At 37.2% G+C, this 27,464-nt stretch overlaps 4 protein-coding genes, 2 non-coding genes and 2 pseudogenes across 8 annotated transcripts; 1 reads left to right on the forward strand and 7 right to left on the reverse strand.

The window, feature by feature from the left end:
* Window positions 1–1,539: 1,539 nt before the first annotated feature.
* Window positions 1,540–2,203, reverse strand: ins-39 (INSulin related). Its single transcript, NM_075846.6, has 2 exons — window positions 1,869–2,203; window positions 1,540–1,815 (listed from the first exon to the last, which is right to left on the reverse strand). Exons 1-2 carry the CDS (start codon window positions 2,137–2,139, stop codon window positions 1,706–1,708), a joined length of 381 nt encoding a protein of 126 aa, NP_508247.1. The 5' UTR covers window positions 2,140–2,203; the 3' UTR covers window positions 1,540–1,705.
* Window positions 2,204–8,334: 6,131 nt separating this feature from the next.
* F21E9.6 lies at window positions 8,335–14,264 on the reverse strand (annotated as a pseudogene). Its single transcript has 7 exons — window positions 14,102–14,264; window positions 13,675–13,836; window positions 13,501–13,614; window positions 13,379–13,441; window positions 9,449–9,616; window positions 9,281–9,391; window positions 8,335–8,377 (listed from the first exon to the last, which is right to left on the reverse strand). Coding segments are annotated over exons 1-7 (824 nt in total).
* A 1,288-nt stretch (window positions 14,265–15,552) lies between these two features.
* Window positions 15,553–16,177, reverse strand: F56C3.3 (uncharacterized protein; the record flags this gene model as incomplete). The annotated part of the gene is made up of 3 exons (NM_001373223.1): window positions 15,553–15,840; window positions 15,950–16,039; window positions 16,139–16,177. The coding sequence occupies 3 exons, from the start codon at window positions 16,175–16,177 to the stop codon at window positions 15,553–15,555; spliced, it is 417 nt and encodes a 138-aa protein (NP_001360000.1).
* Window positions 16,178–17,375: 1,198 nt separating this feature from the next.
* On the reverse strand, window positions 17,376–18,513 carry F56C3.4 (DUF4129 domain-containing protein). The gene is made up of 3 exons (NM_001373224.2): window positions 18,457–18,513; window positions 18,341–18,406; window positions 17,376–18,287 (listed from the first exon to the last, which is right to left on the reverse strand). The coding sequence occupies exons 1-3, from the start codon at window positions 18,472–18,474 to the stop codon at window positions 17,502–17,504; spliced, it is 870 nt and encodes a 289-aa protein (NP_001360001.1). The 5' UTR covers window positions 18,475–18,513; the 3' UTR covers window positions 17,376–17,501.
* A 2,082-nt stretch (window positions 18,514–20,595) lies between these two features.
* On the reverse strand, window positions 20,596–21,779 carry F56C3.5 (annotated as a pseudogene). Its single transcript has 6 exons — window positions 21,735–21,779; window positions 21,510–21,689; window positions 21,395–21,466; window positions 21,230–21,346; window positions 21,114–21,179; window positions 20,596–20,775 (listed from the first exon to the last, which is right to left on the reverse strand). Coding segments are annotated over exons 1-6 (660 nt in total).
* Window positions 21,780–23,255: 1,476 nt separating this feature from the next.
* Window positions 23,256–25,298, reverse strand: dgn-2 (Peptidase S72 domain-containing protein; the record flags this gene model as incomplete). Its single annotated transcript, NM_075852.1, has 3 exons — window positions 23,256–24,108; window positions 24,154–24,380; window positions 25,179–25,298. 3 exons carry the CDS (start codon window positions 25,296–25,298, stop codon window positions 23,256–23,258), a joined length of 1,200 nt encoding a protein of 399 aa, NP_508253.1.
* A 2,061-nt stretch (window positions 25,299–27,359) lies between these two features.
* On the forward strand, window positions 27,360–27,423 carry F56C3.11. Its single transcript, NR_070382.1, has one exon. It is a non-coding gene; the product is annotated as an Unclassified non-coding RNA F56C3.11 (non-coding RNA).
* F56C3.12 lies at window positions 27,360–27,423 on the reverse strand. The gene has a single exon (NR_070383.1). It is a non-coding gene; the product is annotated as an Unclassified non-coding RNA F56C3.12 (non-coding RNA).
* Window positions 27,424–27,464: the final 41 nt, after the last annotated feature.

The following is a 27,464-nucleotide window of genomic DNA, read 5'->3' on the forward strand; positions in this document are numbered from 1 at the left end:
CCCCCATCAACATGGGTTCCTCCACTACAGAAGTTGTCCTTCATCATTAGTTCGATCTGTTTCTCTCTACCATTCCCTTCTAAAGAAGGAAAAATCTCTCGATATCATCTTTTTCGACTTTGCTAAGGCATTTGATAAAGTTTCACATAGCATTCTCTTAGGAAAACTTGCTAAGTTTGGTCTCGATTCTTTAACTTGTTCCTGGTACAAGGAATTTCTTGAAAACAGAACTTTCTCCGTCAAAATCAACAAATTTGTTTCGAAAAACTCCTATCCCATCTCTTCAGGTGTCCCACAAGGCTCTGTTTCAGGGCCTTTACTTTTCATTCTTTTTATTAATAATTTATTGATTGACCTAGCTCCCACCATAAATATTTCCTGTTTTGCTGATGACGTTAAAATTTTTCACACTGATCCTACTATAATACAAAACTCCATTGATATTATAGTTAGTTGGTCCAAGTTAAATGAACTTCCTTTAGCTCCAACTAAATCTGCGTTGCTAGCTCTTGGCACTCGTAACAAAAACCAATCATATTCTGTTGATGGTGTCCCCATTACCCCATCCTCTACTGTTCGAGACTTAGGTCTAATTACTGATTGCAAGCTAAAGTTTGAACACCACATAGTTAAAGTTAGTTGCCTAGCCATGCTTAGGTCTAAACAAATTCTCAAAGCATTCTCCTCCAATTCCCCAAAGTTCTACGCCCACCTTTATAAAACTTATGTTGCTCCCATTATGAATTATTGCTCTGAAGTCTATGCTCCCCACTCAAACTCAGTGCTTTCAGCAAAACTTGAACAACCTTTAAGGCACTTTACCAAGCGCGTTCTTCAAAGATGCAATACAAAATTCTCATCTTATGAAAATCGACTCAGTATAATGGAGCTCCACTCCACCAGACACAATAGAATTAAGGCTCAATTGAAAGTACTGTATAGACTGTTAACAGGTACCTCTCATTTTTCTAACCTTAGACAATTTGTTACTTTCTCTAGTTCTAATAGGCACCCAATGATTTTAGTTAGGAAGGACAAATGCTCCACGCATTTCTTTGCTCTTATCATCCCAGTCTGGAACAATTTATTCAAAAATGTTACGGTTTTTATGTCCCCATATCAGTTCTGTGAATTTATTGATCTCAACATCCCCCGGTTATAACTACACTTTTACCTCCATTCCCATCTTTCGCCCCTTTACTCTTGTTCCCTATTATCTTTTTATTTTTTTTTTGTTGTAACTTTTACTCGAGTTGAACTCTTTTAGGGTTCGTCTCGTTTTATTTGTTTATTTCTCTTCTTTTAGTTAAATAAACTCAAATTCAATTCAATTCAATTCTGATTTCCTGGAACCTGAAAAAGTGAAGAATCAAATCTTGAAAGGATTTCAAGATTTCAAGATGTATAGCAGAACATGGGCATCCGAATCTGAGCAGAGACTAATCTGAAACAAATCCAGTAATCCTTTGATTTTCTTTTATTATTCCGAAGCCATGTAGTATTTTATTATGCAACAAACCAACAAAGTGCGACTTCGCACATTTTCTTTTCTTTTTTTTTATTAACAAGAGTTCACACAGTTACAATGAAATTTGAGAGAGTAAGGTAGAAAATTATTTTTCGAGGTGGGGGATATTTGAAGGTAGTGTAAACGGAGTGGAGATCGGACAACTGGGCAAACGGAGAGTGAACGATGGAGCATTGATCAGAGCAGGGTGACGAAGTCGTCTTTGACCTGCTCAAAAAACTCGGGGCAGCAGAGCTCCCCGACGTGTTTGATGGTTGGTGTGGTGGTGTTGCAGATCTTCTGCATTGCTGTAAAATAAGATTTTTAGTTTTAAAATTAAATTAACTGGATTAAAACCAACCCTCCATGTTCTGGCATTCCACTTGGGAGCAGAAGGAGATCGTCATTCTGAAGATCTTGTGGATACAGTCTTGGGGGGTGCTGATGTTCAAGTAGATAGCCAGCGGCTGGGTATTAGCCTTGTGGAATGGAAACTCGTCGGCTGCAACGGTTGCGAAGACTTCCTGGAGTTCCGGGATCGGAGATGACGTCTTGGTTGAGAACTTCTTGGCAGTCATTTGCTCGGCTGAGCAGAAGACCAGGAGTACAGCAAGAAAGAAGAAGGTGTTCATGGCGGAAGCGGCTGAAGCGGCTGAAGCAGTGAGGGATGAAGTCGGACGAGTAGCAATTGTGTGATAATCTATCACTTACCTCTAACAGAATTTTCTTACATTTTATACTGCGCTAATTAGCTCCACCCCCTTTTCAGACATTTTCAGCTCCACCCCTGATACCCCTTTTATCTCTGTCTTACAGTCACTCGCTGATTATTTGTCTGGAATCTCGAGTCTCTAGAATCTGTAATTTTGCTCCGCCCATGGGCTCATTTGTGGGAACATTGGTAAGCTAGAAGGTAGCCTATTTTTTGCAAAAAAAATTCATGCCTGTCATCCTTGGAAGACTTAAAAAAGTTTATGAAAAACTAAAAGTATGATTTTTCCCAACTTCGGAGTTCCACATCAAAAGCTACCAGTTTTGAATTTAAATATGGGGTGTATTTTGAAAAACGTTGCTGCTCAACACTTATAGGAACATCATCAAAATTATAGGAATTTTTAGACTATTTTTCGAGCAGATAATTTTATCCACAAAATTCTGGTCAAATACCCAACGGTTAGCGGTTTCCAACCCAACATCTTCGTTTTAACCCCGACAAATAAATTTCTACACTCTACTACTGCAACTTCAATTTTTTTCCCTGTCAAAAAATCTTGCCCCTTTCCGAATCTCGATTTCTTGGCCATATACATTTATCCACACAATGTCATTCGCGCAGGGCAGCTGAGCCCTTCCGCCAAATTAGGATGAAGTGTGTGTGGGGAGGAGGGTAAACTCCTTATTGATTTGTACAGTGGAAATTTTACGTTAAAAAAATTATTTGAGGTTAACAAACCACTTGATGAGATTCTGAAAACAGACGATATTTAAAAAAAAAAAGTTCCAGTTAATTTTATTGGATCCTTCATGGTTCTGTGCGTGGTAAATGATATTTGTAGGGCTTTCATGGGAAGACACTTTTCGAGTTCCGCACCGCACACTCGCGGCGCATGGCAGTCGAAGAAGTTTTGGCGCTTGTGCTGGAAGCCTTAGGTTATCCTATATATATATATATATATATGGACAGTTTTGCAGCTCTGCAGGTTTACAGTTTTGGCTTCATTATTGGTTAGGTACCGCTTTTTCAATTCAACATGTCTAAGTTTCACCGTCTACGTGAGAATCACACATATCTGAAACTGAAACAACGGGTATTTGTATGAGATTATTTTCCGACTGTAATCTGCCTGAAAATTTCCTCGCATGATTTTGTTTCGAATAATCCTGGCTGAAAATCAAATAAAAAGTGTATTCAACTAAATGGAGATTAGAAATTGATAAGGGCGATTGTAATCCGAATACATATTCCTCTGATAATCCGTCTCAAATGTTTATTTCGGAATTTTTCTTCATTTCGTGCGTCATGGCTTTGATGTTCTGGAACGTTTTGCAGCTCTTAATGTATCTCACATAAGTAAAAAGTATTGATAGCAAACCGGATAAATTCGGGCTTTTCTCGTCCGGATTCTGTTTAATATGTATTTTTGTACGGTACACTCTAATCAAAAACTGAGCACATTTCGCAGAGCTCACGGAGCTCAGATAAGAGCATTAGAAGCATTAGAGCTGTACGTGCAACTTTTGCATACTTGTTGATGTGTGATGTTAGAAGTCTCTTAGTCTGAAAATACATCTAATAAAAACCCCGTAGTTTCGCTAGAAATATTGTAGTCAACTTTTTCTGAAACTTGTAATTTTAGAGCAATTATCCGACGAGCTGTATGAAGATTACACGCTTTGACTTATTCTCAACTTCAAGAGCAAAGGTGGATAGATCACAAGGCATATGAAAAAAAGCTGGAACTTTAACTTTCGTTTTGCACAGGACAGAGAAAATAATTTGTATTCACTATTACGGTGCATTTTTTTCAAAGTTGCGAATCCCAATTTGATAAAGTTTTGTTTTTTGGGAAGCTGAATAACATTTACATCACGGGAAAATTGGTAAAAACTGAGATTTTGGTTAGAATTCGGTAATTTTTTTAGCAATTCTCAAGAGATTACTTTTCAGAATTTGGTCTTTTAAAGCCATATACAAAGATTTTATTTTAGTACTAAAATTATTCAGTATTAAAAGTACTCTATTTTTTCACCTGAATTAAAACAATTTTAAAGTGGAGAGTAAATAATAAAATTGATGTTTAATTTACTGTCGCATGTTCGAATTCCAGCAGTAATGGAATATGAAAATGTTTTAACATAATTTAACCACAAAATTGAAGTGAAAAATTTTTTTGTTCAACGACTTCCAAAAAAAAATAGGTGAGAACTGAGTATTCACCACTTTTGAGTTTGAACAAAAATTATTTTTTAACACGATGAAATGATTTTTAAATCTCTCCTCCACAAACCGTGATCTACCGGCAAACAACTTTTGAAAAACTATTGAGAAGTTTCTATGAAGATTATATTTGTGGAGTCAACATTTTGTTTGAAGAAAACACCTATTTTGAACTATTAGGACGCATATTAAAATGTTTTTCCTTTTTAAATGCTTTATAATTTTTTCTGGCAGGTTACCGTATTCCTTAGTTGCACGTTTAAGCGTTGATTAATGGTGTGTCAACCTGAAAACTTTGCAACTACACAATTTAATGCTACTTTAAATCACAAAATATTGACACTTTTCGAAGAATTAGGAATTTTTGGCAAAACTTTCGAAAAACTCAGGAAAATCTCATAACGTTTGCTACATTGCTCTCAATTTTCAAAAAAATCTGATACAAGAATTTGGAGAAATGGAACTGTAACTACATCATTGTTTTGAAAGCAGTACTGAAACTTTACGGGTCACCGACGGACCGATGAACCGATTCGCTGCCACCTGCCCATTTTACCACTTGGCCATCTTCACAAAAAATCTCTTCACATGACACTACTGTAGATAATCCGGACTGAAAACCAAATGAAAAATGTATTCACCAAGATGGAGATTAGAAATTGATAAGGGTGATTGTAATCCGAATACATATTCGATTGATAATCCGTCTAAAATGCTTATTTTGGAATTTTTCTCCATCTTGAGCGCCAGGTCTTTGATCTATTGAAATATCTTGTAAAAGGGGAACAAATAATAAAAAAAATTATTTGATAAATTTCATACAACATTTCAATACCGTTTACCTATATTCTGTTAGTTTGGCGTTGCTGGTAGTAGAAACACAGTTGTAGTTTCTATTAGCCATGCGTTTTTTTGCAAGATTCACCTACTAAAACAATTTGTCTCAATAACTCTCACTTTTGACAATTTTAAAGTTTTTAAACATATAATGAATTAAAAGATAATTGGCATCTGATTTGGACCGTTCCAGTACTATTAACAAAGTTTTCAAAAGTCAGAAGAACAAAAAGTTTGTTTAAAATTTTCAGTAGTTTCTCAAGTTTCGAAAACGCTTCCCTAGGTGAAAAAATTGGGACTAACTCATTTTCATCTCTGTGCATAGCTTTCTCTGTTTTTGACACTAATTATTATTTGTATCTTCAGTTTTATGTTTCATGCCTTTAAAAATCTTTGTAAGCAGTTATTGTTCAAAAACCAATATGCAAATCTGAAACTTAAAGAAATTGTAGCTTTGTAGCTGACATTTTCTGAAACATGTATTTCGTTAATTATTGTCCGTTGGGGTGTGATAATGGTGATTACACGCTTGAATACATAGAACTTCTGAGAAACATATGCGTGGGCTCCTTCAAGAGCGAAGGTGGCTCGAAAATGGTGATGATGCTTCATATTGGTGTTTGTGGAAATTTTAAAGGGTTTTCAATAATGTATATTTTGTTTGCAGACATCACAAAATAGCCGCAAACCTTTGGATATCAAAAAATTGACCGATGTTTCAGCATGAGCACATCTTCATGTTATTCTGCTTCTGGTAATAAAAATTAAACTGTTAATAATCAAATAATCTTCAAAATTGTACTAGTAGTGAACGGCAGATGTATCTTCATTGTGAGCAAGAACTTCTAGCAGAAATACATTATCCGTTTTGGCAGCATCGTCTTCAAGAACAGAAAGAACTCTGCCGGATAGCAAACGCTTGGACGCTGCTGAATTGTTTTTTTTTCAATAAACAGTTTTCAATTATGGAAAAAAGAAACGAGCAGAAAAGATGAAAACAACGAGGATTTGAAAACAGAAAACAAGAAAAAACTTTGCACCGCAAGAATTATCGAACGGTTTGCAGACAACACTCTATTGCGAGAGACGCAGGGGGGAGAGAGGAAGAGGACCTATATAAAAATGGTTATGGCAGCCCAAATGCTCATCACAGTGCAATTTTTGAATGGGGACTTTTGTGCAATGAAACTCAAATCAGAAAACTGCTCATTGAAAGCATAACAGCCTGAAGTTTTTGATCACGTTCGCCAAGCTTATGAAGATTTGAAGAAAGTCAAATTTTAGAATTACTGAAATAGTTTGGAGAAAAGCAGTTGTTAGCATGGCGTCTGGTCTTTCTGAATCTAGGTAGTCCTAACTATTATATTTGAATTTCTGAAGCATTCTACAACATTCCACTAATTTCTCAAAATGTTCTTGAAATGCATCCAATTTTCAGAGCGTGTTAAAAATTTTCAGAAGCTCAAGAGTTTTTAAAATTTTGGTATAAACCAAATTTTTTTTAAAAATTAGCATTTTAATTTCCAATTTCCACTTCTACAATGATCATGCTCTATACATTATTAAAGTACTCCTATAATGCCGATTTTAAAATTCGCGGCATATGCCAAAAATGCCGTTATGCTGAAAAGAAAAATTGTTTTTCTTCGAGCCCGAAGAAAAATTGAGGAAATATTTTTCTTTCATTTGGAAACTAGAATGATAACTAAATTCATTTGATTTATAACAAAGGGCTTTAATTATTGTCCAATCGGAATTTCAAACATATTTCTGTGTGAATTTTCAGAAAAAAAAATTGAATTCAAACAAAATAATTTTATTACGGAAATATAGAAGAAAATAATAAGAAACTGCAACGCAGAAAGGAAAACGGGATTATACAAAATTTTGGGGACAGTTCTGGGAATAAAAAACGTTGTTGAGAAACATTATTTTAACATAGAAACATACAATTGAAACGATTAAAAGTCTGAGACAAAGGAAAGCTGGAAAAATAAAAAATTGGAATTTTGGAAATTATGGAAACTTGGAAATTTTTTTTTTGTATTTCGTACCGGATATTTGTGATTTTTTTTTTCATGAAAAATAGATTTTCCGGTAATTATAAATTTGAAAAAAAAAAACAGTTTTGAGTATTCGAAAATGTATGGGAAAATATTGTTTCTGGTCAAAAATTTTGTTGATATTTTCTTGTTTTCATTTTTCACAAAGAATGTGGTTTTTATTTAGTTTTAAGTAATTGGGTTTTCAAGTTTTTTAAAACATTTTTTTTGGTATTTCGCCAAGAAATTAATTAAAAACAATTTTTGGTTTCAAATTCCAAAAAATCGAATTTGAAACGATTTTTTGTTGCTTTTTTTTTTGAAAAATAAAATATTTTTTGGCATCAAAAACACACATAGAAAAAGTTTGAAATTATATTAAAAATCTGAAACATTTTTCGTCTTTTTTTTTGGCATTTTTTTGCTATTTTTTTGGTTTTAAAGTTCAAAAACTCAAATTTGAAACGATTTTTGGACGGTTTTTTTAAATTGGTATTCTGAAAAAAAATGTTTGAAAGTTTTTTTCCAAAACTTGAATAGATTGATAGAACTCTTAGTTTCAAACAAATTTGGATAATAAAACAAAACGTGATTTTAAAAGAAATATATTTTTTAAAGTTTTTTGTCAGTTTTTTTCAGACATAGAATGATTTTTTTGGTTTCAAGAACATAAATTTGAGCGTTAAAAAAACTTGGTTTTCAGAAAGTGTTAAAGATTTTTATAGGTTGAAATTTGGAATTCCAGAAAACTTTAAATTTTCTGTTTGTTTTTATTAATTTCTTGTTTGGTTTTGACTTCTTTCAAAATTTAAAAAATTACTCGTAATCCTCGAGAACATATGCAGGTGCACCAATGCAGTGGAAAACTCGTAATAATTCGTAATCCGTATTGTTATAATTTTGCCGGGCCTCAATCCCGCAAACCTCTTCAATTTGTCTGGGTAGATTGGGCTCGTATAGTATATGTATGCACTTTCTGAATCTTCCCTCCTTTGAGAAATCGGAGACCATTAGTTCGAGGTAAGTATGACTTCGGTATCCATTTCTCTTTTGCTGGAAATGTTTAAATTTTAATGTTTTAATGTTGAGTTTTAAAAACTAAAAGTATTAAGATGAGTAATAGGTTTTGTCGGTTTTTGTCGAGCGCCATTACTTTTCCAAATTTTTATATTGCTGTTATAGAAAATCGTAAGTTAAGTAAAATGCGAACGATTTCTATATTAAAAATTACAAAACAAACTAAACACTTGTTTTGTCAATTTCAGTCAAGAACAGAGAAATTGAAAAAAAAAATCAAAATAAGCATTTTTCTCAGAAAAATAATATTTTGAAGCATATAAGAACAGCTCTAATATGGGTGCTATTAACTAAAAGTACATAATTCCCGATTTCCTTCAACTATCATGTATATAATTCAGCCTACTCGATTGAAAAAAAAAACTTCCCACTTTTTTTAAATTAAAAAATTTAGCGCCCGAGAAAATTAGTTTTCGGCTCTTGGAAACAGTGTTAAAATTGAAATATAAAATGGTTTTTAAGTATTTTTTAGGATAATATTACAATTTTTCCCTCAAATTTTTCATATTGCAAGAACTCGAAAATGTTTCATATTTTTGAAGATTTGAAGATATGAACCCAAAAAATGCCCAAAAACTAAATTCAACTTCAATTTTTAATTAAAACTTTGTAGAAAAATGTAACTTAACATTTATAGAAGTTACTTAGAACTTTTCAGTTAAAAATAGTAATATTATATATGCACACTGTGAATTGAAAAACTACTGAAAACATTTCCATAACTTCAACTTTTATGAAATATGTTTAAAATTCTTGTAGTTTTTGATCGAACCTATTTACACTAAATTCACTAAATTTCCAAAATTGACTAAACCAAATTTCAAATAAAAGGGTTTTCTTCAAATTAAGGTTTTTTCTTAACCCTCTATAAAAACTCACATTTCTCAAACATTTCCCCAAAGCGCCTTGAAGAATACTGAGTCTGGTGCAAATTGGCTCAACATCGATCAATGGAAGCCAGCAGCGGCCTTTTGATGTCCATTGGCACCTCTGAAATGTGTGTTGTTAACCAAACTGTTTTCTGAAATCCGAAAAACGGGAACTCACGAAAGTTGAGCACACTTTTCCGAGAACCTCAATTTTGTTTACAGGCAACTCCAGTAACTCTTCACTCAAGTATGGGTACTTTTCGAAAAAGGTGAGCCAATATCCAGCTGAGGCAGCATATTGCATGCAGCGGTCATATTCAGGTCGATCGCTGACTCTGACGCTCATCTGAATTCAAAATAATCAATGATAAAATTTTAGTGTCAAAAATGTAATATTTTTTATCTACTTTTGGGTTTTAGAAAAAATCGAAAAATTAGTAATTTCTCTAAAAAAAATGTTTCAAAAATTCGATAGCAAATTCAAAAAAAGGATTGTAATGATGTGTTCTAAAATTGTTTGAAAAAAAATTTTTTTTCTAAACTTTTTTTGATTTATTTTTAAAATTTTTAAATAACCGCGCAAATGAGTGACGTCATTTTTACCATTTTTGCTTTTACCGGCTGTATTTATAAAGTTTTGTTTATTTTATTTGATGTGTGTGAAACACAGTTTGTTAATTTTGAAAATATTGTTCCGTAAAGAAAACACGATGACATAACCCAAAAGAAATTAGATACTTACTACTTAGTACTTACTTAGGATACTTAGTCGATCCGTTCTTCGCCTGTGGCGCGGATCACAGCTTTCCAAGCTTTTCGGTCCTTTGCTTGGGTGGACCATAGTTGTTTGACTTGTCCGAAGGCGTCTCGCGTAGTGACTTCTTTTCTTAAAGAGTCATTCCATCTCATCGGTGGGCGTCCAACGGGTCGTTTCTCGTCTCGGGGGCACCAATCGTTCATCAGAGTTGTCCATCGGCCATCCGTTCGTCTCGCCACGTGTCCAGCCCATCCAAGTTTCCTCTTTTTTATGTGTATTAGTGGATCTCTGAGTTTTGACTTTTCTCGAACTTCTTCGCGATGAATGTTTCGTTTGCGTTGTTCTGTCAAGGTGAGTCCAACTAACTTTCGTTCGAGGGCTGCGTGGGTTACTCTGACTCTTTCCGCTAGCTCTTTTGTGAAAGTCCAAGCTTCAGAGCCGTAGGTCAGGGCTGGGAGAACCGTAGAGTCGAAGAGATTTGCACGGAGGCGTGGGCAGGTGATCTGGTCCGTGGTGCTTTTGATGTTGGTAAAAGCAGCCCACGCAGCTCTTCGTCTTCTATGAAGCTCAGGTAACAAGTTGTTACTGTCGTTTATTTGGCGCCCGAGGTAGATGTATTCGTTGACATCATCAATGATAATGTTGGTGGTGTTTGGGCATCGGATCTCAACTTTCCTCTTATAGGCAAACCTGTTCCGAAGGACTTTGGTTTTCCCTGTGTTGATTTTTAGACCAACACTACTACACTTTTCCACCAGTTCCGTAAGCATTTGACTTGCCGTTCGCGGATTATGAGCCACGAGGACAATGTCGTCTGCAAAACGGAGGTTGGTGAGATTCTGACCGTTCACACGTATTCCTTCAGTTTCGTATCGTTCATCTCCTTTGAAGTGTTTCCAGTTGAGTTGTCTGAAAACATGTTCCAGACACGCAGAGAAGAGGTTTGGTGATATTGGGTCACCTTGTCTGACTCCTCGTGTGACCGGGACAGTTACGTTTTTATGGAACGGCGTGAAGGTGGTCGAGCAATCGGTGTAGCATTCTTGGAGGAGGTTGATATATCCCCTTTGCACTCCTTGCTGCTGAAGACTATCCCAGACATCTTCTGGTTCGACACTGTCGAAGGCTTTTTGAAAGTCTATAAAAACAAGTGTCAGTGGGATCTGGTACTCTCTTCCCACTTCGAGCAAGCGTTGGACTAAGTGGATGTGATCAATTGTTGAAAAAGATCTCCTGAATCCGGCTCGGACGGTAATTCTCCAGACTTTCACAATCCCCTTTCTTAAAGATCAGGGTGGTTTTTGAAGTTTTCCAGTCCTTGGGGATATTCCCGCTTTCTAGATACCGATTGAATCTTCCGGTGATCAGACGGATGACGTAGTCGCCACAGGATTTCAAGAAATCTGCGGTGATTTTGTCACTTCCAGCTGCTTTTCCATTTGGAAATGAGTTGATCGCAGCGCGTATTTCTCCAAAAAGAAATGGTGGAAGTGGTTCCGCCATGATGGGAGGTGGAGTTGGTAGTTGAGGTGGAGGAGGTGTTTTTCTACTTCTGAAAAGTGAAGTATAGAACATCTCGATCTCCCGTTCCATTTTCTCCCGGGAAGTGATTCGTTCTCCAGTCGAAGAGCATTTGAGGCTAGGGATGAAAGACTTGTATTCGTTTAAATCCCTGGCTACTCGCTTCATGCTTTTTCTAGACTGGGCGGCATTTAGCAGGCGGGCACTGGCAAAGTTCTCATGGTCTCTCTCGACTGCTTCCCTACATTTTATAGACAGTGACTTAAAATTTGGGTCCGATCTGTCCATAAGACGTTTTTTGAAGAGCATTTGTCGAGTTTCCTTCGAGAGCCGGTTGGCGGAGTGGTTGGATGGTTGAATTACTGATTGATCCTGGGCTGTTTTGAGAGAGTCGACAAGGATCTTGTAGTCCTCATCAATATCTCCATGAGCAGGGGCAGTAATTGTTGCGCTGACAGCCAGAGCTGTAGCTTTATCCAAGACTCTTTTCGGGGGTTTTCTCCTTTTCACTTGATCTAGTTTCGCCAAATTAATGTTGAAATGGATGTTACTTCGGAGGAGACGGTGGTCGCTTCCGTTCGTGAACGACGGGAGCACAGATGTATCTGTTACAAACTTTCCATTGGCCAAGATGTGGTCGATTTCATGTTTGAACATTCCATCAGGACTTACATGTGTCCAACGTCTATTTATGGGTTTATAGAATTGGGAATTGATGTGCCATAGACGATTGGATTCACAAAAGGTTGCGAGAATTTCACCAGTATCGTTACGAGGCTCCATGGCATGAGTGCCGATGTAGCGCTCGGTTTCGTCTTTTCTGTTTCCGACTCTAGCATTAAAGTCACCTATTATAAGTTTATACTTGCTTCTGCAAGCGTGATAGGTATCTTCAAGCTTTTCATAGAAGTCGCTGATCTCGTCGAGTGTGGATACGGCAGTGGGCGCATAGACTTGGATGACTGTGCATTTCCACTTTCTGTTCACTTTAAAAGTGATCAGGCCGATTCGATAATCGATAAACACTACTTCAGTGATTCGGGGGAGGAGGGTGCTTTTGACGATGAAGCCGACCCCTCCTGAAACAGAATTTGGGTTTCGAGATCCTAGAAAGATCCCGACCCCGTCGGAGCCAATTGAATGCATTTCCGTTGCTCTTTTTGTTTCAGAGAGTCCGATAATATCGAACTTGATTCTCTTCGTCTCTTCGAGCAGTTCTGCAAGCCTGTCGTTGGAGGAGACAGACCTGCAGTTGAAAGTCGCAATCCTGGCGTCGATTCGCCTTGTTTTGGGCCGGAGGCTATCTTTTAACCGTTCCGGGTGACAGGTGGTGGGTACTCCGAGATTGGATGGCCCCTCCCGATTTGCTTGTGGATCTGTCGTACCACTTGCAGAGGTCGGAGGACTGGGGCGCTTGGTATTGCTGTTTAGAGCAAGGTTTGTGTCTCTAGATACTCTATAATGACCTGCTAAGCCAATCTAGAGCCGCCCGGACAGAGAGTATTTGACACTACCTCTGACCTGCGTGAGACGGTGTACTTCTTGGCCAGATAATTTGCACTTGGTTCCAAACCAAGCCACTCTCGGTGTGACGAAATCGCCGAGTTTGTTGAAGTGGTTATCTGTTGATCCCTTTCGCCGCGAAGAGGCTCAGTATAGAAAGAGAAAAAAAAATCGAAAAAAAACGCCAAATTTTGACAAAATCTGAAATTTCGCCAACTTTTTTTTTCACAGCAGCTGCAATACAGTTTTTATGAAATTATCAGCATTTAATGTATATTTTGATAGTTTATCTTTCGTCGACTAGTTGTAAGACAAATATTTTTTTACAAGTTGGAGCAGCTTCTGTTGTTGGGAGCTCTGAGGTGAAAGCTTCGGTTGAGCTGGGGGACACTGAAATATTAGGTGTGTGTTCAGAAATTCTTCTAAGGTAGAGGCTTAGCTAATCTTACGGATTGTGCTGGAAGAAAGAATCGATTCTTCGAATGTGGATATCAAATGAGTTTCACTTGGTGAGGCTGTTGTCGGGAGCTCTGAGATGGAAATTTCAGTGGACCCGGGGGATACTGAAACATTGAATATGTACTCAGTGACTTTTCGATTCTGGAATTTAAAGAGAATCTTACGTGTTGAAGTGGCAGGAATCGCGGATGTCGTCGGAGAGGCTGAGCCAGAGGAGTTTGTAAGATTTTCAAACTCGGGATTCAAGATGGCTATGTTAGAGTCATTGATAAAGGGAGTAGAGTCTGAATTATCAGTCGTGTTTAGATAAATTACTATAGACCTCCCTCGAAAAGACCAGAATAAATTAAAATTGCCGAAAGTATCAGGGGAGGGGGGGGGGGGGTTCTACACACTTTTAATTTTTAATATATGTATATGCGTGAAAACTTAGAATTATAGATTTTTGACATCCTACATCTAAATATCACAATAGTCTTCAGCGAAAAATTTGTAGTTTTCCAAAACTTAAAAATTTTTAGAAAGGTCCTATAGCACACATGTATTTGAAAAATTCATCAGCGCGCTAGCTCAGAAAAAATTTAAACTTACTGGTGATTAGAGTCATCGGAAGCGGTTCTGTTGCATTCGTTGATCTACGAGAAGCGGCATCGACGGTCTCATTGATCGTGGTTGGGAGCTCTCCGCGGTTGCTTGTGAGGCGACCGCTCACAATGAGCGACAAGAATGTGAGGAAGAGTAGATGAAATTTCATGACAACTGAAATTAAGCTGTATAAGAAGGTTATTTAAACAAACAATTAAAAATAATACGATGGAAATTGAAAAATGTAAAAACTGCCCAACAAAATGCGGCGAAGTACAATAAGTAGGCATGTATGTAGAATGAGACAATATTATTGTCTTAAAAGTATATGTATAGTATGTTTTTAAAATCAAAAATCGATAAAATGCGGTTCTACGTTGTTAGTTGTAATTTCAAAGAAAACTCACTGATACTGATACTCCCAGTTTACTTTTAAATATGTTTAAAAACTGACTTTTCTATAATATTAAAAAATAATCAAATTCTTACGGAAGGAACCTGAAATGGCTATGAAATTATTTTTTTGAAAAATGTAAGGTTCTAGCGTTCCAAATGGCCTTATATACACGGTACCTCTTAAACAAACTCCTCCTCTTTTTGTCGACTGTTGAAAAAAGTTGCGTCCAATGGAAAAGTACAAGGGAGGCTGAGAATTTTTTTGGGGTACTGTAGTCGGGAGAGAAAAAACTCTATACTTTATGATTCAATAATAAAACTTACATTTCAATCCATTGCAAATCCAGAATTTGAGAACTCAAGTTTAAACTCCAAAATCCGTTTAAAAGTTAAATAGAATAAGTAAAGATTTTCCACCAGAAAATCGACATGAATACCACTGATTTTTGAAAATGATTTTACGATATAAAGTTGAAAAATAAGATACCAAGATAAAGTAATAATACCCCTAAAATGCATGAAGAAAATGCATGCAAAAAATTGAGAACAAATTTGAGTTGTTCAAATTGCCGGTTGTTGAAGTGAACCACTATGCATATCTAACACAAGTTTTAAAGCATTGCACATGGTGCATCAACTTAAAATTTTTTTGAATGATTGCATCAAATTTTATAGACGCCAGTATCGGTCCCCATAATTAGGGACTACCCTGTATATTTGGAAACTTTTTTTCTTGAAACTATATACTCTTTTTTTTGGCATATTAATCAAAATTCAAATAAGCAAAAAAAGTTGCAGAAGAGTGACCACTTGCCTGAAATAGCTTCTTGGAAAAAAAGGCTATTCGTTCAACAAAAAAATAATGATTTTTTTTGGGTACAATGCATTTTGAAAGATTTGTGACTATCAGAGGGTTATTAAAGTATTAAAGAGCAACTGATCCCAAACAACAATTCAACAAAAACTGATTCTTTTATCGAGTTTAAAATTATAAAAAATCAATAAAAAAATCAATAAACTACAATCCCTGTTCACACGATGACAATAAAAACAAGAAAATTTCATAGTCCTGAAAACATATCGGTGATATCCGGGGGAGCTGCAGTAGTTGATGACGTCACGAAACCATGGTCAGGTTTTATGGGGGAGCTAATTTTAGGAACACCTTCTCTATTCTTCTCAGCAGTTGACACAAGCTGCTCAATTTCATGCTCCCTTATGATGAACAAGCCCAATGACACAATGAATATGACGAAGAAGATCATAGCAATAACTTTTCCGATCTTCACCCAATGGATTTCCTTTGGCTTCTCCTTCCATGCATTTGTGAAACTATCAGTACGAAGCACCTGAACATGAAAAACACAATTTTTATGATGCACATAATCTGACAGACTTATTGTTAATTTCACGTCAAATTACTAAATACTGTGTAATGTGAAAACCCGTTCTACTCACCTCCCGATGATTCAGGCTACACTCCACAATGTTCCCAAAGATCTTGTCATCATCATCTGCGTCAGTCTTCTCTTTAGCTTCTTTGCTAGCCTGAAAACGTTATACATTGCAAAAATTTTAACTGTTCTGACTTGACAATCATCAGTGATTTACATATAACGAATTTGAAAATGTTCTAGAAATGCTCACCTTTGGCTTGTCGTCTGAGATTTTTGCAGACTCCTTCATTATTAAAAATATGAGCAAAAAAAAAGATAAAGATAAGTTTGCTCAAAAAGTCAATATTCTGCTAAGCGCCAGTTGAAAATGAGTAAGCTATCACCCTCTGGAGATTGCTTCATTATGGAAAAAGCCCAAAGTTCCATAGCAACAGTTGTTTTCGACGTTTACTTTTATTCATAAAAAGTGTGATGTTTCGAAGAGTAGAGAGCACAGCCATTTTGTCACGATGACTTGGTAGCACCGACTAGCACGAGGAGCCAAGGAAGTTGTGCAAGTAAAATATGATCAGGGGTGTGCGGCAATCGCCGAAAATTCCCAAAACCGGCAATTGTCGAAATTGCCGATTGCCGGAAATTCAAATGTGATACTTTTTGAAGGTTTAAGAGCCTGAACATGCATTTTATTGAACAATTTTCTTTTTTCTTTTTTCAAGCTCAAAATTACTTTTTTCAAGCTCAAAATTATGTAATCCTTAAAGGGTTGAATGTTTTCTGTTAGAAAATGACTAACCGAACACTAAAAAACGAGGTGAAATTTTGTAAATTTCCGAAATATAATTAGGTTTGAAAATTTGCCGAAAATTTCCGGCAATTTTGGCAATTATCGCAATTGCCGATTACCAAAAATTCACAAAACCAGCAATTGCCGAATTTTCCGATTGCCGTAACTTTTCGATTGCCGCGCACCCCAGCCTGGGATCTTCAATATTGCGTAGATCGTATGTTATTGACTATGATCGTATATTATGGCAAAAAAAATGGGACAATACTTTCCTGACCGCCTGATATTTATATGAGCTTTTACAAAAATCTGTGTAAATTCTGAGTGAAGCAGATTTTAGTAAAGGTTTAGCGGTTGAATCGGTCGAAAGTCAAGGTACAGCTGTCGAAAATCTAGGTACAGCGCTTGAAAGTTAAGGCACATACGTCGAAAGTCAAGGAACACCTTTCAAAAGCCATGGAAACCCAATCGAAAGTCAAGGTACAGCTGGCAAATTCTTTTATTACTCCCAATTAGAGCTGAGTATAGTGAGGTGCCAAACTCGGAAATTGCCCGCCGCAGTGAAAACCTACCACTCTGAAATTTTTCAAAGTTCTAAAAACCGGACAACCGGACGCCACACATGCCGCCACTACTCCCAATTAGCACGTCAGGTCTGACTATCTAAAACAACTGAATTCTGAAAATTCGTGCTCGTGCTCAATCGTGCTCAATGTTTATTTTATTTCAATCGGATTTAAATTGGTAGAAGGATACTTTAACTGTTACAGTAAAAGATTTGTGATTACAAAAAAAAAAGCTGGTGAACATCGAATTGAGCCAGAAGCCTTCAAGCTTTTGCTGCCGGATCAGTGTCTGGAGCAGCAGAAGATTTGGTTGGAGGGACTGCATTGTTTGGTGCGAGCTGTTTTGCCGAGTCAGGGTCAGTGGTGCCAAGTGCCTGCTCCTTCAGGGCAGCTGAATCGGCGGTGATTTCCTTTGAAGAAGAGGGCTCAGTACTTGCTTGAGCTCTTTCAATTTCCCCAGCTCCATTGGTGTCCGACTTGTTTTCCTCTAAAGTAGAACAAGGAGTAGAAACAAGATTTCCTGCAGTTTCAGTCTCCGGTCCCAGTTCTTTCAGATATGCAACAGCTCTAGTCCACCAAGTCGGTTGCTCGGCTCCTTTGATTTCTGAGTTTCCAGTTGCAATGTTAGTTTCAGTTTGCCCAAAGTGACGTTCCAGGAATGTGATCAACACATCCAACCAAGTAGAACCATCATATGACTCATCAAAAAGTGTTGCAGTGCTATCGGGTTCTTTCTTGACGCTTTCCTTTGACGGTAGGGAAATATCAACGACCATTCCAATTTTCTCCAAAACATTGATCGGCTCTACAGCTCCACAAGCTTCAGAGGATCCCGAGGCATCATGAATAAACGGAGCAACTGCAGTTGTTTTCACGGCCAGTGAGCAGTACACAACCAGAAGAACAATGAAAACTCCCAGGACGCCTGCAACACACTTCCAGGCGTTATTGGCAGATTTGTCATCATCGACAGCTTTCTTGTTGGCTTGCATCAATGGCTCCGCGGTTTGTGCAATATACTGCTCGAGTAGTTCAAGCCCGTTCATTATCTGAAAATAATTCCCATAATTTGTCAGTATTTTTTATAATTGAAATGCCGTACCTTACGACTTTCAAGTGCTGCCAGGGCGGCACCATCCACATTGTAATTGATCTCCGAATCCTGTCTCTAAAATTAAAATTTAATATTCAAATACTTTCATATTCAAAAATGCTCACCGCTTTCTCAAGAGACATAGTTATCAAGTTTGTTGACTTTCGAGAAGACCTGCAAAAAATTTAGCTGGTTAAAGATAGAATCTGAAGAGTAGAGAAAAAATGAGATTAGAAGAGCTACAACTGCCTTTTATACCGAGCTTTTCGTGGTGAGAGTTCTAGTATTTCGAACTATTATTCTCCGAGGAGAAGGAATGCGTTGCAAATATGATCAGAGTCCATACTGCTCTGTGAAAACATGACAAACAAGATCAAGAACATTTTGCAGCAGAATTTTGGAATTAGAATTGAGATTGAGGCGGAATAGGTGATTGCTTAAGTTGTCAGCAAGCTGTCAGGAGTATTTTTTATGATTATTGCTTTTCTAAAAAGTTTTCAAATTTGGCAGATTGACTAAACCTGGAAATCAGGCGTGCGCGGCAATTCGACAAAATGAGACGGTTGGGCATGTTCCCCCGATATATTTCATTAAAATTCAATGATACAATATAGAAAAATATTTGCTCTATTTGAAAATAATTTTTATTTGACTTGGAACAACCGAAAAAGTGTTCAAAAATTGCCGGAATGTTGAAAATTGCCGATGAAAATTGGCGAAAAATTGACAGCAATTTCCAACATTCAGCCTATTGTTGAAAATTTTCCCAACTTTTTCTACTAAAACACTAGTTATTTTCAAATAAAACAATTTTTCTTTTTTGTATCATTAAGTTTTAATGAAAAATATCGGGGGTTCATGCCCTACCGTCTCATAGAAGAGAATTGCCGGTCGGCAATTACCGCGCACCTCCTCGACTTTGTGGACCACGCCGCTGAAATCAGAGGGGCTGCACCAATAATTCTCCTGTAGTAACGTTTGGTCAGGATGTGATAAGGAATTAATTTTTTGTAGTTTTCTTATATAAGACAAATGCATTTCAAGTTGGATTTCTACTAAGATCTAGTCGGTCCCATCTGCAAACTTGGCTCATGCACTTAGTTGTAATCCGAATCAATGTTCAGTTTCAACATTTTTTTTTCAAATTTGTGATGTATAGGTTTTTGCTTCGAACCAGGAGTCCAAAAATACAAGCCATCAAATAACAAATGATCAGTTTAGAACAAAAGTGATCTACTCCTTGGGGATCTTATTTTGTGACCGGGCACAAAGATCTAGCAATTTTTGCAGAATTCCATATGTAGGGTAAAATACTGTTATTTTAACAGTCAGCGAAATTCAGGTGAACCACACCAAGTAGGAAAAAAGCCTGAGCCACGTCTCGGACCCTTACACAAAAGTTGAACCACAGTCGTTATTTTAAAATTTTTGTTTGAGAACCGTGAGCCGATATAACGCTGATGAAACCAGTCGTTGTCGAAACTCATGTTTAACCTTATGTTAATCACTGTCTTGCGTGTCCATCGGGTACTCTACAATCAGTACTGCAAGTGTGAACTTGTCAAGATTGGCGATCTAGTCTGCAAAACACTTTCATGCACTAAATTGTCATCCGAATCATTGTTCAGTTTGAAAAATGGTTCAGATATGTGATGTTTTGGATTTTTCATCGAACCAGGAGTCCAAACGTGATAAGTACGAACCACCAATTAGGAAATTATAAATTTAGAACAATAGTGATGTACTTAAATTTCTCCTGGGAACCCATTTTGTGCCCGGGCACAAAGATCTTGATGATGAAAGCAATTTTTGCAGAGTTTCATATGTAGTTTCGAATGTTTAGAAAAAACGGATCAAATATGAAAATTTTGATGGTTCGGGGGGGGGGGGGGCATAAGTTTGAGTATATTCTACATATATGAGCCCAGCACCACTGCAGCATTATAAAAGCCTGCAGTACAACTGGAGACAGCAGTGCTAATTTTAAGATAGGCCACACTAATTGAAAATATACGGTATGAATTTTGAAATTGAACTGTATGTATTTCTTCTATCTGTTTTGCATGTGAAACAAATTTTTATTTTATTCTGTAAACAACAGTTAAAAAAATACATGCTGTTTCATAATTTTTATTCACTCATTTTCAAACGTTAAATTATTTTTTTTTCAAAAAGGGAGTTTATCAAAAATTCAACAATGTTCATCATAATAATAAGACTTCTAATTGTGATTACATTACGGGGAAGGTGAAAATTTATGCAAAATTCAATGTATATGTATGAGAAAATGAATGAACTTATAAAAATCGATAAGATTAATAAACAAATAAAATATTCCGTTGTTGTACTTGATTGACATTCTTTTGATTTCCGGGCCCATATTTTCAGAGCAATGACGTTCATGCTTTTTGGCTCGGCTCACAAATAACTTGTGGATTGAGTTTCTGAAATTAAAATAATTATCTTTAGCAACCAAAACACAGAGGTGCTAAAGTTTGCTAGATAAGTATGCGTCTTTTTAAGCTGTAGAGGTCGAAAACTACCCGAACCTTGACATACAGTCAGGTGTGTACCAGATTTAAATTATATCGGTTTTCTGTAAATCAATCTACCATAGGTAACCGGCTACGATACTCCTCTTCCATTTCCCACGTCGTTAAGATTTTTTCTAAAAATAGTATTTTGTGAATGTGACAGATCCGAAAATTCAATGACATTTTTTACAGAATTCATTTATTAAAATTATCAGCTCATTAAAGTGAATTTTTTGCAGCTCACTTACATTTTGGCAAACGTTGTGCTCGGGAATAAGCTTTTGCTCTTCTTTGAACGGTGAAAATGAAGCCATCTGTAACTATATTTAGAATTTGAGCCATTTCAACTAACGTTTCAACTAACCTTTTCAGCATTTGTGTACATATCTGATGGAGAGATTTTAAAGCTTGTTGGAGATGGAGATGAACATTTAACTATTTTTGGGTCCTGTTTTGGTGCATCATCAACACCTATTTTATTCTGAATATTATTGTGATTTTTTCAAGTTTGAAGACATTTCAAACTTACATCTAACTTATAATTCCGCACTTATTTTTTCAAAGGGTCCGGATGCTTATACTCTTGGATCCAGTTGTCCAGCTGAAATTGTCGCTAATTATAGGCAAATGTAAAAAAAACTAACAAATGCCATTGTAATCCCAAGCTTTTGTGACCAAGCCCTTCTGATTTCTTGATCCGGCGACGGTATGATTTGGATCAACACCAGTAGGTCATCAAGCTTGGCCTTCTGGTTCCTCAGCACTCTTGCTTGATCTGCCAAGGCACGTCGTTTTTTCTGCGCTTCCGTTCTTTGTCTTTTGTGCTGAAATTGGAACGGAAACTCAAAGATATGCCTTTGAACACATACCGATTTTTTGGCCCTCGTCTGCTCAGAACAACTTTTGGTGGACATTTCTGAAAATATATGTAGAATGTTGAAAACAATAAATGAAAAAAAAATCGTATTCAAAAAAAACCGCGTATGCATGCTTCTGCCATCTGTGTTTCTACGCTTTTTCGGCAAAAGACTGCAAAGGTTTCGATCCTGGCCCCGCCTCAATATGAAACATGTGATCTACAAGCTTAGATGCTTACAGGGTTTTGATGTGTCCTGACGAAAATTTATTGTGAACTTTGAAAAAAAGGGGACCGTTGGTTTGATCAAGTGGAACTGGGTTGAACAAAATCTCAGTACGTGTTACAATTTATGAACTTCCCATCAAACAAGATGCGCCAGACATTTCCCGGGTTTCAACTAATTCTGCGTCTGATATTGATGCAATAATCAATTGCAGTATTCAGACAATGTCTTATGCACTCAGTTCTAAATTTCGTGCAGTTTTGTAGGGCACCAGTCATGTTTTGGTAGTGTTTTATAAAGTGGCTTCTGATTTAGAGATGGTAACTTTTTTGGTTTATATTATTTTAAAGCAATTTCTTTCCCCTACCTTTTGCCAAAATTGTCTTTTTCCTTTCCTTTTGATTAATCACAAGTCGGTTAATTATCAAAAATCCAAATCTGATTAACATTTGCGTCAGCAATTAGTTAATGAGCAGCGTTGATAACAATACGAATGAACTAAAATCTCTAAGGATGCTATGATCTCATATATTTTTGTCAACTATTTTCTAGGTAAATTTTATAAATTTTTTTTTTGAAGTTCCGGGTTCCAAGTCACCTTTTTGAGTTTAGGTGAATCATTCCTCAAATTGTGGGAGTACCTTACAACATGAATACTTGAAATGACTTCCATTCGCTCTAAAAAGAGGCCGGGTATAGGTTAGTGACAGGATATTTGGGCACTTGTGTATTATAACCCATCATTTTTAAAATTAATCAAACTTCCATTTATTTACCCATTTTAATAAAACCTGCTGTCTTTTTTCCCTCTTTAGGCTGAGAAATGATTATTTTCTAAGTCTAGAAATACAAAAACACCACGCTTTTTCAGTAAAAATGTATTTAAAACATGAGAGGTTTTTGAGACGCAAGTACCGATATTGCTTACGAGATTATTGTAGTGATACGGTAGAAGTACTGTAGGAGTACTGCTGGTTCAAAGTTACACGACTTGAACGGACTATGTACTTAACCAATTTTAAATAAAATTTGATTGGTGTGTTTTGTTTCTTTCGAACAGTTTGTTAAATCCTTTTATTGCAAAAAATTTAAAAAAAAACAAGGTGAGTTAATTTAAAACACGAGATTGAAAGGGTTTGAAGCACCAGTACATGATTGCACCATGAAAAGTGACCCTAGAAATGAAAAGAGGTAAGATATTAAGTCAGTGAAAAATTCGGGGTGAGAGTGGGATTCAGAAGAGGTGTAGATTTCCGAACTCGTCTGTAAACGAAAATTATAAATGTTTCCAGTTTCCCAGTGCCCTACCTAAACGCTATTCTCCTCTTCATCGTTGAGATTGATCTCTTGCATGTGACCCAAGGTTTGCTCAGACGGGATCAGCGGCTCGTTGTCCGGGGTTTTCTCCTCTTTCACCTCCTTCTTGCATCCGTAGTGCAAAATAACAACGATAGCACAAATGGTACCCAGGGACAAAATGGTGCCAGTAGTGCTGCTTCCTTTTTTGAGACTCGGCTTGAGAGTTGTCATAGCGGCTGTAGTAGTGTTAGAAGTTCTTGTAGTAGGCCTTGGCGAAGAGAAAACTCCTTTGCACTGACCAATTGCGCTGAACATTGCGTTTTTTACCACGAAATCTTCTCCCATCTTGGTGAGGAAGCGAGCTGAAGGTTTCCGACCGTTGGTGTAGTACATCTTCTCAGCAACCTTGATGATAGCCTTGGAATCGCAAGTTGACGTCGACAATGAGTTGTTGAAAAACGAGATAATGGTGTAGTCCCGAACTTCGTAGATCTCATCAAGAGCAATCAAATCCATATCACTGTTGAGAGCCTCCGCGAGTGTTTCAATAAAAATCGTGCGGTAGTGTGGGAAATTGTCGAAAATCTCCACGGCAGGATCGGATATTACCAACTTGAACAAGTGGTTCGGAGATGGATAGTCTTCGACATCGATTTCTATCGGAACCTCGTGAATTCTTCCGTTCGGCTCGTGGAAAGCGATCAGGTAATGGAATTTTCCCTCGGATATGGGTACACCAATGAAATCTCGACCATGTTGCGAATCCATCCAAACTTCGGCGTCATCAAGAGAGTGAATGAAGACAGTGGCGTTCTTTGAGATTTGCAGTTGATCGGAGACATCCATTCGGCAGATGCTACCACTGAAAAAAGTTTCCTTTTTTTACGTGAAAAAAACTAATTATAACCTCTTGCACTTGAAAATCATATGTTTCTGCTTCGCAACATTGTCATCGTTGAGTTTGGTCTTGGAGCCCTTAAGCTGCTCCATGTCAAGTGCATTCAGAACAACCTCCAATTCATTCTTAGTTTTCGGAAGTTGCTCACCAATCTCGTTCTTCATCCTCGATTCTTCCAGGTCATCCAGAAGACTCTCCGACTTCCAGTCGACAGTGCGGTCCGTAGGAGATGTAGCCTAAAACGATTTAGGTTTTTTACGAGATTCAAGCTGTGTTATTGTTATTGTGAGATTTTATCTTAAACTCCCTCGAGGGCTGTACAAATCGGAGTCCGGACGTCTGATTTTGACACCACCGGTTTGGGGTAGGTTTCCACGGCGGCCGACAATTTCTGAGTTTCGCCGCTCGCTATACTAAGCATAGAATTTTATAGTAAGTGGCAAAATTAAGAAATTGCCGGCCGCCGTGGAAACCTAGGACGCCGATTTGTACAGCCCTAGAGAGAGTTAAGGGTGGAATACCAAAATTTGAAGAAAAACGTAAAATCTCAAATTTCGGCACTCCACCTTTAACTCTCTCTAAAGCTGTACAATTCGGCGTCCGGTTTGGGGTAGGTTTCCACGGTGGCCGACAATTTCTGAGTTTTGCCACTCACTATAAAATTCTATGCTTAGTATAGCGAGCGGCGAAACTCGGAAATTGTCGGCCGCCGTGGAAACCTACCCCAAGCCGGTGATGTCAAAATCGGACAACCGGGCGCCAATTTGTACAGCCCTAACTCCCTCAATGAAAAGCTACTTGGATTTGCAAGATTGTTGACAAAGATTCAGTGGAGGTAGGTGGCGGCGTCTGTAAAGGTGCATTATTTTACAGTACACCCTAAAATCCTATTTCTATTTTAACTTCATTGACATGAACTCTATTCTATTCAGTGCAACATTTATGAGTTCAGAACAAGTATCTTTGCCGACTCAAAGGTCAGTGGAAGTAATAGTATTGTACTTTAGATTTGAAAATTTGAAAAGAAGTCATACCGTAGTTGAATCGCCAAACGCTGCCCAATCGATAGCCTGCTTTCTGGAGACAATGACGCGAGCGGTGAAGACGGAGCTCAGCAGTACGAGGAGCAAAAGGAAATTCGGTTTGGGAATCATTCTGAATTGGGAGATTATTTGAGGGTTAGAAAATAGAGAAAAAAGTACAAGGACAGTATTTCAGATTGAGTTTTTTTGAAGTCAAATTGTTCATCTGCTGTTAAATTATTTCTAGTGATTCAGTTTGCGGGCTTAGGCTCCATTCAAAGCATAAAAACAAGCTGAGAAATTCTCCTTGTTAGCATAGAGTCTATTTGATTTAGAGGCATGTATAATAAAGCAAAACAAAAATACGAAACACCTATGAGTCACTATGCCACTTCCAGTCAAAAAAAACTACACTCTAGCAATTATTTCATAGATTTACAATCAACAAAATGTATGTTTTTCGTGATTTTCTAAAGGCAACCTACAGTCCACAAGATGAGTAGGACACCATGTCATCTCATGACATTTTCTTATCAGATTGTATGGGTGTAGGATTCAGTAAAGTGCTCATGTTGAGGGATACTTAGGAAGCTGGAATTTAGCATAGTGTACTTGAAAGCTCAAAAAATTAGACGTTTTAATATTACGAATTCACGTGGTGTCAGGGTGTCCTATTACGGTTTGATCTACAAAAAATGCGGGAATTTATTGCACAACAAATATGACGTCAGCACGCTCTTAACCATCCAAAATCGGTTGAGAAGTCTGCGTCTCTTCTCCCGCATTTTTTGGAGATCTACGTAGATCAAGTCAAAAGGAGGCAATCTGACACCACATGTGATTTTGTTAGTTAGCTGGAATTTACAAATCTCAAACTGTCTAAAGTTCAATTACACCTGCAGACTGGATTACTAACTGGCTTGAGGTTTACAAAAACTAAACCAGTTTCAAATTTGAAACACCGGCGCAGAGACATGTGAGGGGAACTGTGAGCTATTTCGAATTGAGGAATGGTGTGGTGGGACAGAAAGGGGGGGAGGGGTTCCTTCACGCGGTCATGTTTTTCGATACATATGCGGTCTGAGGAGGGCTGAGAGAAAAAAGTGTCGTTGGAAAAGGTCTGGCAATGAGTGATAATGGATTTCTAGAAGGGGCTGAGAAGCGGTTGTAGAAATTGTTGTAAGCGACCAAGGAAACTCAAAGGGGTGGAATTTTTGGGGGATGTGATAAGACGGAAAAAATTACATATATGTATCTATTTTTGAGAGGTCCTAGAATCCCGATTGATTTTTTGTGCTGGAGCGTTCAGATTAAAGAACTGTCAGTTGAAATTCCTATCACAAATGTTTTGGAAAATTTCCAGAATTTGCTTGAAGTTCTAGGAAAATTTTTTGGCGATTTTTGTGCACTTACAGCATACAGTTTCAGCGAAGCGCAAATTTCTAAAAATAAAGAAATTCAAAGCCGCCGTGCCTGTAAGAGACGTTGATTTTTAAAAAAAATTCATAGTATCCCAAATAATTTCTGTTCAAAATAGGTAGTTTATCTGAACTTTTGCGTTGTGAGATCGTGCTCATCGTTTTTACTGTCAATGGACTGGCTCCAAATTCAACAGGCTCAAAGAGGAAGTAGAACTAACTAGGTAGTCTTTTATCGTGTTCAGAGAGTTATGGGCTTTTAGAAATCTTGTCCAACTCGATTTTACGACAATTTGAGACAATTATAAAACAAATACAGATTGGCATAATTTTCCATATTTTGGCTTTTTATGACAAACTCATGACGTTTAATGTATTAGCTTTCTGAAAATATATCATTTGACCTAACTAGTAAGGGTGGGGGCCAAATTTGGCAAGTCAGCAAATTGCCGGGTTGCCGATTTGTTGGAACTTCTGGTTTCCATAAATTTGCTGATTTTCCGTTTGCCGAACATGCCGCAAGTTTTTAGAGGGATTTTTTATAAGACTTAATACTGTGCGTTTTTGAAAATTTTAACCGTCTTATTTAAATACTTTCATAGAAATTGCTTACTTTTAAAAATAGATGTAGGAACATCCATTAGATACATTTTTGCCGATTCAAATTGAAGTTCTGAACTTTTCAAAAAAGAATTGAAATTGTCATTTTCTGCCATTTTTCTTTTGCCATAATTGTCATTTTACGGCCATTTCGGCAAATCGGCATTTTGCAGGTTTGCCGAATTGCCGGAACATTTTTAATTCCGGCAATTTGCCGATTTGCCGAATTGCCGGAAAAAATCGTCTTCTGCCAACCGCTGATTTGACCCAAAACTATCTG

The sequence above is a fragment of the Caenorhabditis elegans genome, chromosome X (assembly GCF_000002985.6).
Source record: "Caenorhabditis elegans chromosome X".
Taxonomy (NCBI): Eukaryota; Metazoa; Nematoda; class Chromadorea; order Rhabditida; family Rhabditidae; genus Caenorhabditis; species Caenorhabditis elegans.